The sequence below is a fragment of the Salvelinus fontinalis genome, chromosome 37, assembly GCF_029448725.1.
Source record: "Salvelinus fontinalis isolate EN_2023a chromosome 37, ASM2944872v1, whole genome shotgun sequence".
In the NCBI taxonomy this organism is placed as follows: domain Eukaryota; kingdom Metazoa; phylum Chordata; class Actinopteri; order Salmoniformes; family Salmonidae; genus Salvelinus; species Salvelinus fontinalis.
Window position 1 is genome coordinate 21,962,973 of NC_074701.1, and position 16,614 is coordinate 21,979,586.

The window sequence follows — 16,614 nt, forward strand, 5'->3', positions numbered from 1 at the left end:
ATTCTAGTTGTTTATAAATAGTATGTGTTTGGGAGCACGCTATTTTTTAGGCTATAGTAATTCATCAGCCCTACAAATGACAATTGCTAGAGGCACCCCGCCCCTCATTAAAGGACAGTAACTGTCCAACGCAAGGGCCAACCTACTTTTCTTTCAAGGAGGGCTGAGCAGCAGTGCTCTGCAATATGCGCTCGCGGAACCGCTGCCCTCCTTGTCTTCGGTGTGTTGTTTACAGTATTTCCTGCTCCGCAAAAATAACATGCAGCTGGCAACAACTTACATTGGATGGATGTAGCGGATCAGCACGCACGTTGGGCATTGTTACGCCAAACTTTACTTGACAAACATAGACTTTTCTTTTAGGTCTACATTGTCTTTTTTGGGACATTTGCGCTTTGATAGATTGCCCTGCTGAAACTTTCCTTGACAATAAAGGAGCATAAATGCCCCCCACTTAACTCAATTTCCACCAACTGGATCACATTTTTAAAGTTGTTCAAGATGCAGTTCCGAACTGTCCTTGAAGTGAAAGTTGTGGATGTGCAGAAGAGGCGGAATCCCTCCAAACATTATGTGAGTATACTCTATTGATTTTTGACAATGCTTCGTGATTCACAGTGCTTCATGACCATAAACAATAACTTGCCGTTTTTTCTGATATATCATTTTAAATACGTACACTTACTTATTATTTTATTCTGCTTTTGTGGTCATTCTGCTGTCAATTTTACCTTTATTTAACTAAGCAAGTAAGTTAAAAATAAATTATTATTTTCAGTGACGGCCTAGGAACAGTGGGTTATCTGCCTTGCTCAGAGGTTGAAAGACAGATTTTTACCTTGTCCGCTCGGGGATTCGATTCTTGCAACCTTCCGTTTACTAGTCCAACGCTCTAACCACTAGGCTACCTGCCGCCCCAAGTAAAACCGTCAATAAGTTAAACCTTGAGTTATCTATATTGTAGAATTATATGCACTGGGACAAGTAGTAACAGTGCTCGTCTCCATAGAGGAAAATCAATTAGTCTGCCAAGTCCAATAGGATCAATTAAGCAGAGAGAGGATAGATGTAACCAGTACTGCCTGAGGTCCCAAAGCCTTCCTCCCTGGGGTATCACATTGGGAGATCCTGCTGGCCTGGGAAGTCCCGTGACTAAAACATAAATCAAATCTCATTATCGATGAGCTAAGCAACTGAAAATGCTTATCCTGTTTTAGAGAGAGGAAAAAGGCAACCCTTTGTCTTTTGTCTCCAAGGTTACAGTGTGACTTCCTTGCATGGGTGAGAGAGGGACACTGGGCACAAGGACTGAGAGCCTTTGGCAACTACAGTATTGCAACAGTGTTTTGAGATTGAAGACAGTTTCTTTCAGATACCTTCCATAACCTTTGGTCCAAAAAGCAATTTTGTTCATTCTTAAAAATGTTCTATAATGCATATAAATGAAATAGGGCATTAACAAGTATTGACAAGCCTGTGTTTAACTTGCATTGGATGAAATCCCATGTCTTTGTGCTTTTAGCTAGTAAGAATAAGTTAAAACACTACTTATAAATAAGTCACATCTCCACAGTCCACATCCCAAGCTTTAATGGTAGGTGTTTTTCCTTAATATCCTGCCAGCATGGAGATATTCTGTGGAATCCGTTGGCCTCTTTGTCAAAAAGTCTTGAGAGTTTGCTGGTCATGCAGATATTATGCTGACTTGCATGCAGAGTGATGTGGATATGGTCAGATACCATGTTGGATTTTATTGCAAGTTTTATTTTATCAGTCCAACAACAACACCAGAAAGTGCTTGTTTTGTACATGTATTGTACATTCAGCAGTATTATGTTGGGCTTGAGAGGACCCCTCTTGATGATGTGTTGAATGAGTCTCTAGTGCCCAAAACGCATTATACATATACTAAATGTGTGTCATACGAACAAATGAGGTGTCTGAACTGACATGACCATTTACTGCACAGTTCCAAATTTGCTCTCTATGCCCAGTATGTAAGACATTCTCAAAGGGATCTGTATTTACCACACTTTAGGGGCACTGTTGTTTCCTAAACACTTAATCCAAAGCATTTGGCCATGTCGTCTGCACTCAATTAACTGTTCAGGAACTTGTTCCACCCTGCAACACACTATTTCTGTAATGAACTATGCTTAAAATCAAGACTTGATTTCAAATAGGACAGTTAAGTTGTTACTGATTGTAGTAATGTGTAGCGACACTTAGAAACCGCATGCAGATGCAGAACAATTAGCATATGTTCCTGCATCTGCAGTAGAAGAAAGGGTGTGCCCAAATGTTTGTGGCCTACATAGTAAGTGCCAGGGAGACCTCCCACTCTAGCCATATAGTTATAGCCAACAGCCCCTCTGGGATTATGCCATGGCTGTAGACTAGAGTCTGACAAAACAACATTGTAAAATACTAGAAAATGCAACTCTAGCCTAACTAGCTAGAGTATCTATCAAAGTTGGAGCCAATGAAGTGTAAATAGTTGATTATTTCCTTGAATTGTTTAAATGTAAAACCCAAAATGAAATGGCTAATGGTTAAACCCTGTTGACCACCTCTTTGACCCGACACAGGCTTCTAATGAGGTGTGTGCAGACAGACAGGCCTAATGAGTTAGCTTGACCTCTACTGACCTCTTGAAGTTTAGTCTGAAGGGAATTCTCTATGTGTCATTGGGTCAGTCAAAACTAAGTGGTATTACAGTGCCTTCAGAATGTATTCACACCCCTTAACATTTTCTACAGTTTGTTGTGTTACAGCCTGAATTTAAGATTTTGTGTCACTGGCCTACACACAATACCCCATAATGTCAAAGTGGCAATATGTTTTTAGAAATGTTTACAAATTAATAAAAAATGTAAAGCGAAGTCATAAGTATTCAATCCATTTGTAATGGCAAGCCTAAATAAGTTCAGGAGTAAAAATGTTCCCAAAATGTCACATAATAAGTTGCATGGACTCACTCTGTGTCTAATAATAGTGTTTAACATGATTTATGCATGACTACCTCATCTCTGTAACCCCCACACACACACACAATTATCTGTAAGGTCCCTTAGTCGATCAATACATTTCAAACACAGATTCCACCACAAAGACCAGGGAGGTTTTCCAATGCCTCGCAAAGAAGTGCACCTATTGGTAGATGGGTAAAAATAAAAAAGCAGACATTGAATATCCCTTTGAGTATGGTGAAGTTATTAATTACACTTTGGATGATGTGTCAATACACCCATTCACTACAAAGATACAGGCGCTCTTCCCAACATAGTTGCTGGAGTGGAAGGAAATCGCTCAGGGATTTCACCATGAGGCCAATGGAGACAATAAAACAGTTACAGAGTTGAATGGTTGTGATAGGAGAAAACTAATAATGGATCAACAACATTGTAGTTACTCCACAATACTAACCATTAATGACAGAGCGAAAAGTAGGAAGCCTGTACAGAAAACAAATATTCCAAAACATGCAACCTGTTTGCAATAAGGCACTAAAGTAAAACGGCAAAACATTTGCAGAAATTAACTTTATGTCCTGAATACGAAGTGTTATTTTGGGGGCAAATCCAACCCAACACATCACTGAGTACCACTCTTCATTTTTTCAAGCATGGTCAGGGCGGCATCATGTTATGAGTATGATTGCCATCGGCAAGGACTAGGGAGTTTTTTAGGATAAATATAAACAGAATAGAGCTAAGCACAGGCAAAATCCTCAAGGGAAAATGTGGCTCAGTCTGCTTTCCAACAGACACTGGGAGACAAATTCACCTTTTCTGCAGGACAATAACCTAAAACACAAGGGCCAAAAATACAATGGATTTGCTTACCAAGACAATTTCGAATGTTCCTGAGTGGCCTAGTTACAGTTTTGATGTAAATCGGCATGAAAATCTATGGCAAGACTTGAAAATGGCTGTTTAGCAATGATCAACAACCAACTTGACAGAGCTTGAAGAATTTAAAAAGAATAATGTGCAAATATTGTACAATCCAGGTGTGCAAAGCTCTTGGGCCTACCCAGAAAGACACAGCTGTAATCACTTGCAAAGGTGATTCTAACATGCTGTATATTCGCTCACGGGTGTGAATACTTATGTTAATGAGATATTTCTGTATTTCATTTTCAATAAATTTGCTAACATTTCTTAAAACAGGTTTGGACTTAGTCATTATGGGGTATTGTGTCTAGATGGGTGAAAAAAAGTAATCTATTTTGAGTTCAGGCTAACACAACAAAATGTGAAATAAATCAACGGGTATGAATACTTTCTGAAGGCACTGTATATGTCTGACGAATTTGACTTTGTTGTTAATGAATCCTCCTTGTTTGTTTTCTTCTGTAGGTGTACCTCATCAATGTCACATACTCTGACTCCACCTCTCATGTCATCTATAGGAGATACAGCAAATTCTTTGATCTCCAGGTAAAAGTTGATTTTTCTTTGGCAGATATCACCATAGCACAATGATATAGAACCATGTTCCAGTATCTGTTTGATCATGCACTCAATCATCTTAAACTTATACTAATGTAAACTTGTATTTAAAACGGTCAATCTGTATGTTTTAACATCTATTTGTCTTTCCATGCATACATTTCCTCACTCAATTTTCCCCAACCCTGGATTTCCTGTCAAACTGACCTGCTGCCCTCTGAATGGGCCATAATACTCATGATCTATTAGAATATGTTGAAAAAAAGACATTGCCATGAGGTTCTCTATGAGATTACATTAACATGAACTTTGAGTGATGGACGTCTGGGGCTCAGTGGGGAGTCAAACCTCAATGCTCTATGTGTTCCCCACAAAATGATGTTTCAATCAGGGGAAGCCCCAACTGAAAAGCCCCATTGAAGACCACTGGTGCTTGGCGGAAGTAGGGAAAATCCCATTCACCCATGCAGACTAGTGGTGAGAGGAAAAAATGACCTCAGACTAAAAGATTGGATGTGGGGTGAAGTTGCCCCTTTATTGGTTGGAGGGACACCAATGCCCTCGAGGGAAACTTCTTGAGCTGCTGATGCCAGACTTTCCAATTGAAACCCACTGAAGATACATGAATGTAGGGAGGCCACAGCTCTGAACAGTGTGGGTTCAGACTGTACTGCAGGTCTCGTGACTGTTGAAGTCGGACCCTTGACTGTTCCAGGGACCCTTGCTCTGTTTGATGGAAATGGAGCATATCCCCTGCCTCTGTAAACGTTAGTCTTTTCCAGAGACCCCTTCTCCTGGCTCTTGCTCAGTTTCAGTGTCTGTAAGGCACAAAGGTCAACACCTGCCCACACAGAGAATGGGTAGGGATACTGCCTTTTACTAGTCCCTCAGCCATACAGTATGGTCCATTAGTCAGTTATGGTGTTGTTCAGCCCTTGTATTGTTATGCACTGACTGAAAGCATATGATGTATCATTTATCATTATGTGGGACCAGGTACAGGAAGAAGGGCAGACTCATTGGTCGATCCAGGAAATTGATTCATAGTTATAACATTAGTAACATGGTTAGTTATCTTTATCAACATCTCTAAGTCCTCATCTGAACAATGTTTTGTATTTTTGTGGAAGCAATTTAGTTTAGCACTTGATTCTATTGTAGCCCAATTTGAGAGTGACAATATCACACCAGCTTTTAAACAGCGGTGTCCTTTATAGGTCTGTAGATGAAAACATTGTGGCAAGCAGCCTCCACTGAACACTTGTTGAGTGTTTGAGTCTCCTGGAAGTCCTTCCGGGCCAGTGGGATTTGTGACCTGCCTGGAGGTATAGGATCCAGCTGAGGAGATGACAGGCTTTAATCCCAACATGCACTAGGTGGAAATAAAGGGGAAGTCAAGATCAGGAAGGAGGGGTGGGGGAAGGATGGAGGGATGGCCATTGGGGAGTGAAATGACCACCAAACACGATGAGAGTGAAAGATAAGGGTGGCTTTTCCTGTACTACATGTTGGATATAGTAATGAATCCTTCCCGCTTGCTCTAGATTGTAGATACTCAAACACAGTTTCTCTCTGTGTTTTAGTGACGCATATATTTCCAATAGTTTTTGATTTTTCAACATACATCATCTAAGATTATGACGTTTTACTGTACTTCATTGCCAAAAAATATTAATTTTCTAGCAATAGTTAGTTTGATCCACTCCTTCATTCCTCTCTGTTCTATGAAATCCTCTAGTGGCTGCTATTCTTGTTTTAAGCTAAGTAGACACAAAGCCTGTCTGTGTGTGTTAGTGTTTGTGCCTGGTGCCAACAGACATCTATAGTTCATCTGAGGCTCAGCTCTGTTCTCTGTCCTTTCGGCACAATCACACTCTTCAGTTCGAAGCTGGCAGGGAACAGGAACGTGCTTTGCACTCTCTGGCTCGCCAAGGGATCATATGCATGATTTTGTATGAAAGAATGAAATCTGAGAGAAAAATGGTGGTTGGTGTACACAGTTGTAACATAAAGCCAGACATTCATTTTCATGGGTTTCTGAAATTGCCTCTCATAGTTGTTTGTCTTCGAAATTCAGTAGCTCTTGATAGCTAGATGTGTAGTATTGTTAGCAAGTGTTCACTAGCTTAGTTAGTAATTTGTCTGTTAGATAAAGTATCCCTTGGAAGAAGGGTGATGGTTTAAGTACACCTACTCCTTTTTTGCCAGCCTCTCTAGCACACTCATCAGAGCTCTAGTGATTGCTCCTTAGGGATGCAATCACTAGAAACTATTATTTTCCATTCAGTTCACTCTTTCATATTGAGCTGATTTCACTGTATGTAATTTGTGGAGTGTTAAAACACATGAGTAATCTACACATTTCTCACCAGTTCCTGAGATTTAGCTCAATAATGGCTTTAATTTTGTTGGGTGTAAAATGTTGCAGAGCTTGTGTTCCTACAATATCATCTCTGGTGTGTATGTCTGAGAGAAATGTTTTCACCCACGCATTTTATTTTGAACTAAGCAGAAATTATCCCAAACAGAGTTTCTACCCTCAAAGAGAAATTAACTTCCCCACTCCACACCCTTGGACCACAGAGGACATAACACAGAGGTCATGACATTCCACTGGGCGATAGTGGCGTGTGCAAGTTGGCCTGTTTCCCTTCACTCTCCACTCGGATGGAAAATCCTCTAAAGGTCCCTTAGTCGCTTTATTTTTGGGTTCAGGAGTTGGACCAGAATCAGAACAACATCTCTGTCTGCACTGTAATTTGTCTGCTGCCCTGGTTTCCTCCTGACATAAGCAGGCTCCGTAACAAGTTTGTTCACTTTTAAAACTCCTATCCAATATCCTAAGAGCTTTGATGTCATTTTTAGTGTGAAAGTATTAATCATGAAACCCTGAGTGAAGCAATGCAAGGCAGCATTAATAAACTGTTGAGTTATTGATCAGCCCTTAGTGTGCTAGCCATCATCTGTACTGTAGTGTGCTAGCCATCATCTGTACTGTAGTGTGCTAGCCATCATCTGTACTGTAGTGTGCTAGCCATCATCTGTACTGTAGTGTGCTAGCCATCATCTGTAATGTAGTGTGCTAGCCATCATCTGTACTGTAGTGTGCTAGCCATCATCTGTACTGTAGTGTGCTAGCCATTATCTGTACTGTAGTGTGCTAGCCATCATCTGTACTGTAGTGTGCTAGCCATCATCTGTACTGTAGTGTGCTAGCCATCATCTGTACTGTAGTGTGCTAGCCATCATCTGTACTGTAGTGTGCTAGCCATCATCTGTACTGTAGTGTGCTAGCCATCATCTGTAATGTAGTGTGCTAGCCATCATCTGTACTGTAGTGTGCTAGCCATCATCTGTACTGTAGTGTGCTAGCCATCATCTGTAATGTAGTGTGCTAGCCATCATCTGTACTGTAGTGTGCTAGCCATCATCTGTACTGTAGTGTGCTAGCCATCATCTGTACTGTAGTGTGCTAGCCATCATCTGTACTGTAGTGTGCTAGCCATCATCTGTACTGTAGTGTGCTAGCCATCATCTGTACTGTAGTGTGCTAGCCATCATATGTACTGTAGTGTGCTAGCCATCATCTGTACTGTAGTGTGCTAGCCATCATCTGTACTGTAGTGTGCTAGCCATCATCTGTGCTGTAGTGTGCTAGCCATCATCTGTACTGTAGTGTGCTAGCCATCATCTGTACTGTAGTGTGCTAGCCATCATCTGTACTGTAGTGTGCTAGCCATCATCTGTACTGTAGTGTGCTAGCCATCATCTGTAATTGGTCAAGGATGCAGTGGCATGTTCAGGACATTTTGAATGAGGTGGCCAATGTGGGGCACAGACCCAGTTTAGGGGGGGCCATAACATTTTGATCCTTAATCTATTTTTTTTTTCGATTTAATTATAGTGGTTCAACGCATTAAATGCTGCAACTTACAGTATGTTTGGTACATTTTCCTGTTCCCCCCAAAAATATGTATTCCAAAAGTGTTTGCATTCAAGGTCAGGATTTTATATGGGTATTAGCATACAGCAGTAAATTCACTTGAAAGTGCCATCCGGAGTGAGAATTATACTGTGACTTTTGGAGGGACCTCCTATGTGGATACATTCCTTTTATGGTTTTTATAGTAAAGACATGTCATTTAACTGTAAAAATGTTTTACCTTTTAATGTGACATGAACACAAGCAGTCATGAGGTTTTCATCTGATTGTCAAACAAATCAAAAAGTAGGTTAAGGAGGTTACCTGCGCACGTTCATCAACTCCAAAATAAGTACAGCATCCGAACAGTGCACTGTGCACCCGTCATTTTGAATGGAAAAGGACATATATTACACAGCCAGGTCACCCGTGATACAAGTTAGTGTTCAACGTTCATCCATGTCTGAAGAAGTCGGGAGATGACGTGGAAACCGTCCATAGGGGGCAACAGTGAGCACTTTTACCTTCAAGTAGGTTTAGATTTTGCTAGGGCATTGTGGGTGGGGAAGGCAGATGGGCATAAGCATCTGCCTCTGATTCCAAAGGTTGTACGTTCAAATCCAGCGATTAGAAAGTAGTCTTTTATATTTAGCCTAACCTTAAGATTTCTTAATTAATGCCTAAACTTAACCCTTACCTTAAAAGTTATGAGTTAATACCTAAACTTTACCTTAAACACTTTGAAATGTGATGTTTGGAACTTTGGCATTTGACATTTGAGAAACGTGAATGAACATCTAATTCTGACGTGAGACGGTGAAAGCTAGTTCACGGATGCCAAGGGAAGCCAGGCTGCCCCAAAAATGTTAGCAATAAAAAAAAAACTTTTATAAAATTATTTTCTCATTCGTGTCTATCCATGTTTCCAAATGTTGCTTTATTTCACAAGAGGCTTAAAACCTTTTCTCAATAGGGGGGTGCTGTTTTCACTTTGTAAAAAATCGTGCCCAAATGAAACTGCCTCGTACTCTATTCTAGCTTGTACAATATGCATATTATTATAACTATTGGATAGAAAACACTCTCAAGTTTCTAAAACCGTTTGAATTATATCTGTGAGTAAAACAGAACTCATTTTGCAGCAAACTTCCTGACAGGAAGTGAAAAATCTGAAATCGAGGCTTTGTTCCAGGGCCTTCCTATTAATTTGCTTGAAATCTATGGATATACATGCACTTCATACGCCTTCCACTAGATGTCAACAGGCAGTGGGAGGTGGAATGGGGTGTCTAGCTTGATCTGAGGCCGAACAAGAGCTTTTGGAATGACGTGACTAGAAATTTCATTGTCTTCGAAGGCGCGAGAAGGAAACCCAGATTGCCTTCTGAAAAGCTTTCGGTATACACGGTAGATATCTCCGGCTCTGATTTTATTTGATAGATGTGATAAAAACATCATAAAGTAGTTTTTTTCAACCGAGTTGTATCAGTTTATTGAACGTTAATTGCGAGTTTTGGAATTTTCTTTTCTTTGCGTGAGGTGAAGTTGGGCACGTTTGCGCCACATGGCTAGCTATGGTTGCTAATTCGACAGGCGAAGAGGACATTCTAAAACCAAACAACGACTTATTCTGGACAAAGGACTCCTTGTACAAGATTCTGATGGAAGCTCAGCAAAAGTAGGAACCATTTATGATGTTATTTCGTATTTCTGTGGAAAATGTTTAGTTCTAGTTTCCGCCCTCATTGCAGGCGCTGTCTCGCTATAACGTAAGTTGTATGTCGTACTAAAGTTATTTTTAAAAATCTAACACGGCGATTGCATTAAGAACTAGTGTATTTTCATTTGCTGTACAACATGTATTTTTTAGTAAAGTTTATGATGAGTTCTTTGATTAGATTAGGTGACTGTCCAAAATATCTCCGGACAATTTTGTGCAGTTTGGCTACGTATTCACATTGTAAAACCAGGATTTGTAGCTCTAAATATGCACATTTCCGAACAAAACATATATGTATTGTGTAACATGATGCTATAGGACTGTCATCTGATGAAGTTTGTCAAGGTTAGTGAATAATTTAATATCTTTTGCTGGTTTTTGCAATCGCTACATTTTGCTGCTGATAAATGCGGTTGTGTGGTTGGCTATTGTGGTAAGCTAATATAATGCTATATTGTGTTTTCGCTGTAAAACACTTAAAAAATCTGAAATATTGGCTGGATTCACAAGATGTTTATCTTTCAATTGCTGTACACCATGTATTTTTCATAAATGTTTTATGATGAGTATTTAGGTATTTCACGTTGCTCTCTGTAAATATTCCGGCTGCTTTGGTGATATTTTTTATGGTAGCTGCAATGTAAAACAATGATTTATACCTCAAATATGCACATTTGTGAACAAAACATAGATTTATTGTATAACATGTTATAAGACTGTCATCTGATGAAGTTGTTTCTTGGTTAGTGACTAATTATATCTCTATTTGGTCGGTTTTGTGATAGCTACCTATGCGGTAAAAAAATGGTGAAATGGTTGAGTCTTTTGCTATTGTGGTTAGCTAATAGAAATAAATATTGTGTTTTCGCTGTAAAACATTTTAAAAATCGGAAATGATGGCTGGATTCACAAGATGTGTATCTTTCATTTGGTGTCTTGGACTTGTGCTTTCATGATATTTATATGCTAGTATTTACTTGTGGCACTATGCTAGACTATGCTAGTCAGCTTTTTTACTGATGAGGATGCTCCCGGATCCGGGATGGTGACCAAGTAGAAGTTAATCTATTTCACCAGAGAAAGTATCTGAGCAAGGCAAACAGCACGCCTCTGTCTTAGTATCTGTAGCCCATCTATCTGATACTGTCTTGCCAAAAAGAGTATGACATGCCATGTTATGTTTGGGCAGACCGCATCAGATACATGGGCTACTCATACTAAGACAGAGGGACGCTGTTTCGCTTGCTCCGATGCTTTCTCCGGTGAAATTGAGTCTTGCTGTCGGTGCACGTCTTGGTAAAAATGATCAATATATTCAGAGAAAACCTATCAGATCTCAGAATTTCTGCTGTGGCCACCCCCTGGATATGCCACCGCAAGGGTGACCATCGGAATCATTGGAGGACTGTGTGGAGGTCTTTTCATTTCTCTGTTGTGAACTACATGCAGTAAATAAATGTACTGTTGATGCTAGAACACAACCACTACATGGAATTCAGTTGTCTTCCCACTCAAACATTCTTCCACCCTCTTTCTGTCTGAGAGCTGAACAATACTCACTGTCTCTTTTTGTCTCCCTCCTGTTCTGTTTATGTATGTCTGTGCTTCAGGAATACTTTTTATAGTATAGCAATCTGAAATATACTTGAGAAGCATAGTCACTGACTTTTTGGCAATAATTTCAGTTAGGGAGTAATGTAAAAGATAGCTGTTAGAATTTTTTTTGTTGTTGTAATTTTTCCCCCTTCTCCCAATTTCTTGATTACGATCTTGTCTCATCGCTGCAACATCCCAACGGGAGAGGCGAAGGTCGAATCATGCATCCTCCAAAACAGGCGCCCGGCCTGCCACAAGGAGTTGCTAGAGTGTGATGAGCCAAGTAAAGCCCCCCCGTCCAAACCCAGTTGACGCTGGGCCAATTGTGCGCTGCCCTATGGCACTCCCGGTTACGGCCGGTAATGACACAGCCTGGGATCGAACCCAAGGCAGTAGATCCTAGCACCTGCATTTTAATCCACCCCTAGGGTAGACTTGGCTGACACAGCACTTTTAACATATTAAACTGAACTGTACTGGGCAACTGAACTGGGCAACTGACTAAAGCTGCCGTAACACAAATATAACAGGAGAAATGCCCGCACAGAGAGTTGTGATTCCATACTGTTACTTTGTTTCCATGGGAATGATGGGTCTCCCACCTGTCTCGGGAAGTTTGGAGCAGATCCAGTCGTGCCTTAGAGGGAACCCAGCATCACTTTGGGATTGGGAATGTTCTCTGTTTGCCAGGGATCTGTTAGAGGTGTGGAGAGAAATCTCCTAGCCTGCGGGGAGCAGGCTACTGCTATCATGTCCACCAGTGATACAGATAATATGGTACTGTGAGTGTGGCACAATCTCAGATAAACAGTCAGATAACTAATACGAGCTTATTGTTTATCTGACTGTGCCATACACTCAAAGTAACATGTTATCTGCATCTCAAATCAAATCAAAATCAAGTTTATTTTATATAGCCCTTCGTACATCAGCTAATATCTCGAAGTGCTGTACAGAAACCCAGCCTAAAACCCCAAACAGCAAGCAATGCAGGTGTAGAAGCACGGTGGCTAGGAAAAACTCCCTAGAAAGGCCAAAACCTAGGAAGAAACCTAGAGAGGAACCAGGCTATGAGGGGTGGCCAGTCCTCTTCTGGCTGTGCCGGGTGGAGATTATAACAGAACATGGCCAAGATGTTCAAAATGTTCATAAGTGACAAGCATGGTCAAATAATAATCAGGAATAAATGTCAGTTGGCTTTTCATAGCCGATCATTAAGAGTTGAAAACAGCAGGTCTGGGACAGGTAGGGGTTCCATAACCGCAGGCAGAACAGTTGAAACTGGAATAGCAGCAAGGCCAGGTGGACTGGGGACAGCAAGGAGTCAGGTGGACTGGGGACAGCAAGTCATCATGCCCAGTAGTCCTGACGTATGGTCCTAGGAATCAGGTCCTCCGAGAGAGAGAAAGAAAGAGAGAAGGAGAGAATTAGAGAGAGCCAAGATTTTCAAAATGTTCATAAATGACAAGCATGGTCAAATAATAATCAGGAATAAATGTCAGTTGGCTTTTCATAGCTGATCATTAAGAGTTGAAAGCAGCAGGTCTGGGACAGGTAGGGGTTCCATAACCGCAGGCAGAACAGTTGAAACTGGAATAGCAGCAAGGCCAGGTGGACAGCAAGGAGTCATCATGCCCGGTAGTCCTGACGTATGGTCCTAGGGCTCAGGTTCTCAGAGAGAGAGAAAGAAAGAGAGAAGGAGAGAATTAGAGAGAGCATACTTAAATTCACACAGGACACTGGATAAGACAGGCGAAGTACTCCAGATATAACCAACTGACCCTAGCCCCCCAACACATAAACTACTGCAGCATAAATACTGGAGGCTGAGACAGGAGGGGTCAGGAGACACTGTGGCCCCATCCGATGATACCCCCAGACAGGGCCAAACAGGAAGAATATAACCCCACCCACTTTGCCAAAGCACAGCCCCCGCACCACTAGAGGGATATCTTCAGCCACCAACTTACATCTCTTTTGAGAAATGCAATTTTGAGAAAAGCCAAGCTTTAGTGAAGGTACAGTTGAGTACTCTGTAGACATCATAATGGCAGTGTGTGTAGAGTAATGACATGAAAACAGATTTGCCTCTCTGTAAGCTTATACCATATTTTGTTTCTTTGCATTGTTTTGTACGATACATTGAATCTGGTTTTAGTAGAGTTAAGTCTTTGCTTTTATGTCAGTAGCATTTTGCCATAGAAATGAAAGTTTCCCATCTTCCCATTTATATACTGTAGATAACTTGGTTAACCAATACAGCTCTTAATGTTTAGCTTTTCCCCTTTACCCTCAAAGGACAATATTGAGTGCTCTCCCCTTCAAAGGAAACCACTCCTCATTTACGGTCTCTGTTTGTGAGGGGGAAATACCAAGGTCAAAAATAGATGTAAAGTTTCATTAACGGCAGCAGAGAAGCAGAGAGAGAGAAAAACCACAAGAAAATAACTAAACCAACTTTAGCTGGAAAACCCTCTCAAACAACCATTCCGTCCCAGAAAAGTTGGCCTGGGACTCTTTGTGCACCTGGTTCTTTTGCGCCCTCTTTGGCCCTGGCCCAGTCCCCTGGCCTAGATCCATCTGTTCACAGCATCAGTCCCTCTCCAGAGCACATCTGGAACAAGGATGAGCAGGACCACATCTGGAGCTGAGCAGGCTTGTTACTGTAGGACTCTCCCACTGCATGCATTTACTACAGCACACTGCAATGATTTATTAGACCAGGAAACCCGAAGCTCAGTGAGTGTGACGCTAACAGATATACACTTGACACCTAAAGGGCGCAAAATAACACACCTTTTCACACTCACAAATGCATGCACTCGTGTATTCATGCACATGACACGCTACATGAACACATGCGCTCATGAACACATGCAAGTACATATGTACACCCACACACACACACAACCACCCAAACACACATAGGCAAACTCGCAGGCATGCGTGCATTCACAGCAGAATGCAGTTTTATGGGATCTCGTCATAAAAGACCACTTGATCCAGAATGACCTCTCCTTCATGCACATCTGTTGCCCTAACTCGATTTTATTATTGGGTTACTCCATTTTTAATGCACTCAGTAGAGCGACAATGATCATGGTTCGAGAACTGTCTCTGAAACTAGTCGGAAGTTTACATACACTTTAGCCAAATACATTTAAACTCAGTTTTTCACAATTCCTGACATTTAATCCTAGTAACAATTCCCTGTTTTAGGTGAGTTAGGATCACCGCTTTATTTTAAGAATGTGAAATGTCAGAATAGTGGAGAGAGTGATTTATTTCAGCTTTTATTTCTTTCATCACACCCAGTCGGTCAGAAGTTTAGATGCTACCAAATACTAATTGAGTGTATTTGCTTTAAATTGTTTAACTTGGGTCAAACGTTTCGGGTAGCCTTCCACAAGCTTCCCACAGTAAGTTGGGTGAATTTTGGCCCATTCCTCCTGACAGAGCTGGTGTAACTGAGTCAGGTTTGTAGGCCTCCTTGCTCGCACATGCTTTTTCAGTTCTGCCCACAAACTTTCTATAGGTTTGAGGTCAGGGCTTTGTGATGACCACTCCAATACCTTGACTTTGTTGTCCTTAAGACACTTTGCCACAACTTTGGAAGTATGCTTGGTCATTGTCCATTTGGAAGACCCATTTGCGACCAAGCTTTAACTTCCTGACTGATGTCTTGAGATGTTGCTTCAATATATCCACATAATTGTCCTCCCTCATGATGCCATCTATTTTGTGAAGTGCACCAGTCCCTCCTGCAGCAAAGCACCCCCACAACATGATGCTTCACCCCCGTGCTTCACGGTTGAGATGGTGTTCTTCGGCTTGCAAGCCTCCCCCTTTTCCCTCCAAATATAACAATGGTCATTATAGCCAAACATTTATATTTTTTGTTTCATCAGACCAGAGGACATTTCTCCAAAAAGTACGATCTTTGTCCCCATGTGCAGTTGCAAACCGTAGTCTGGCTTTTTTATGGCGGTTTTGGAGCAGTGGCTTCTTCCTTGCTGAGCGGCCTTTCAGGTTATGTCGATATAGGACTCGTTTTACTCTAGATATAGATACTTTTTTTTTTACTTCACAAGGTCCTTTGCTGTTGTTCTGGGATTGATTTGCACTTTTCGCACCAAAGTACATTCATCTCTAGGAGATAGAACACGTCTCCTTCCTGAGCGTTATGACGGCTGCGTGGTCCAATGTTGTTTATACTTGCGTACTATTGTTCGTACAGATGAACGTGGTACCTTCAGCCGTTTGGAAATTGCTCCCAAGGATGAAGCAGACTTGTGGAGGTCTACAATTTTTTTTCTGAGGTCTTTGCTGATTTCTTTAGATTTTTCCCATGATGTCAAGCAAAGAGGCGCTGAGTTTGAAAGGTAGGCCTTGAAATACATCAACAGGTACACCTCCAATTGACTCAAATTATGTCCGTTAGCCTATCAGAAGCTTCTAAAGCCATGACATAATTTTCTGGAATTTTCCAAGCTGTTTAAAGTCACAGTCAACTTAGTGTATGTAAACTTCTGACACACTGGAATTGTGATACAGTGAATTATAAGTGAAATATTCTGTCTGTAAACAATTATTGGAAAAATTCCTTGTGTCATGCACGAAGTAGATGTCCTAACCGACTTGCCAAAACTATAGTTTGTTAACAAGAAATTTGTGGAGTGGTTGAAAAACAAGTTTTAATGACTCCAACCTAAGTGTATGTAAACTTCCGACTTCAACTGTAGGTTTAACATGTCTAGAACACTTCATGTGGTTAGACTACCTACACTAATGCACACAGCACTGTGAGTTCTGGGGGTTGTTGTTGTGAGTGTGTTTTCAGATGACTGTGTTGAGGGATGTAAGGCTGTCTGCAGATGAAAGTGGGCCTGTGTCTGGTACATAGTAGCTCTTCAGAGACTATG

General features: G+C 41.1%; 1 protein-coding gene across 2 annotated transcripts in view; it reads left to right on the forward strand.

Moving 5' to 3' along the window:
- Window positions 1–133: 133 nt before the first annotated feature.
- Window positions 134–16,614, forward strand: part of LOC129836364 (SH3 and PX domain-containing protein 2A-like) — a 97,043-nt gene continuing 80,562 nt past the window's right edge. Inside the window, exons 1-2 of one of the 2 annotated variants that reach the window (XM_055902419.1) lie at window positions 134–573; window positions 4,362–4,442. In XM_055902419.1, coding sequence (XP_055758394.1) covers window positions 502–573; window positions 4,362–4,442 — 153 coding nt within the window. In that variant the 5' untranslated portion in view covers window positions 134–501. The remainder of the gene's footprint in view (window positions 574–4,361; window positions 4,443–16,614) is intronic. The other variant, XM_055902420.1, reaches the window with a different exon arrangement.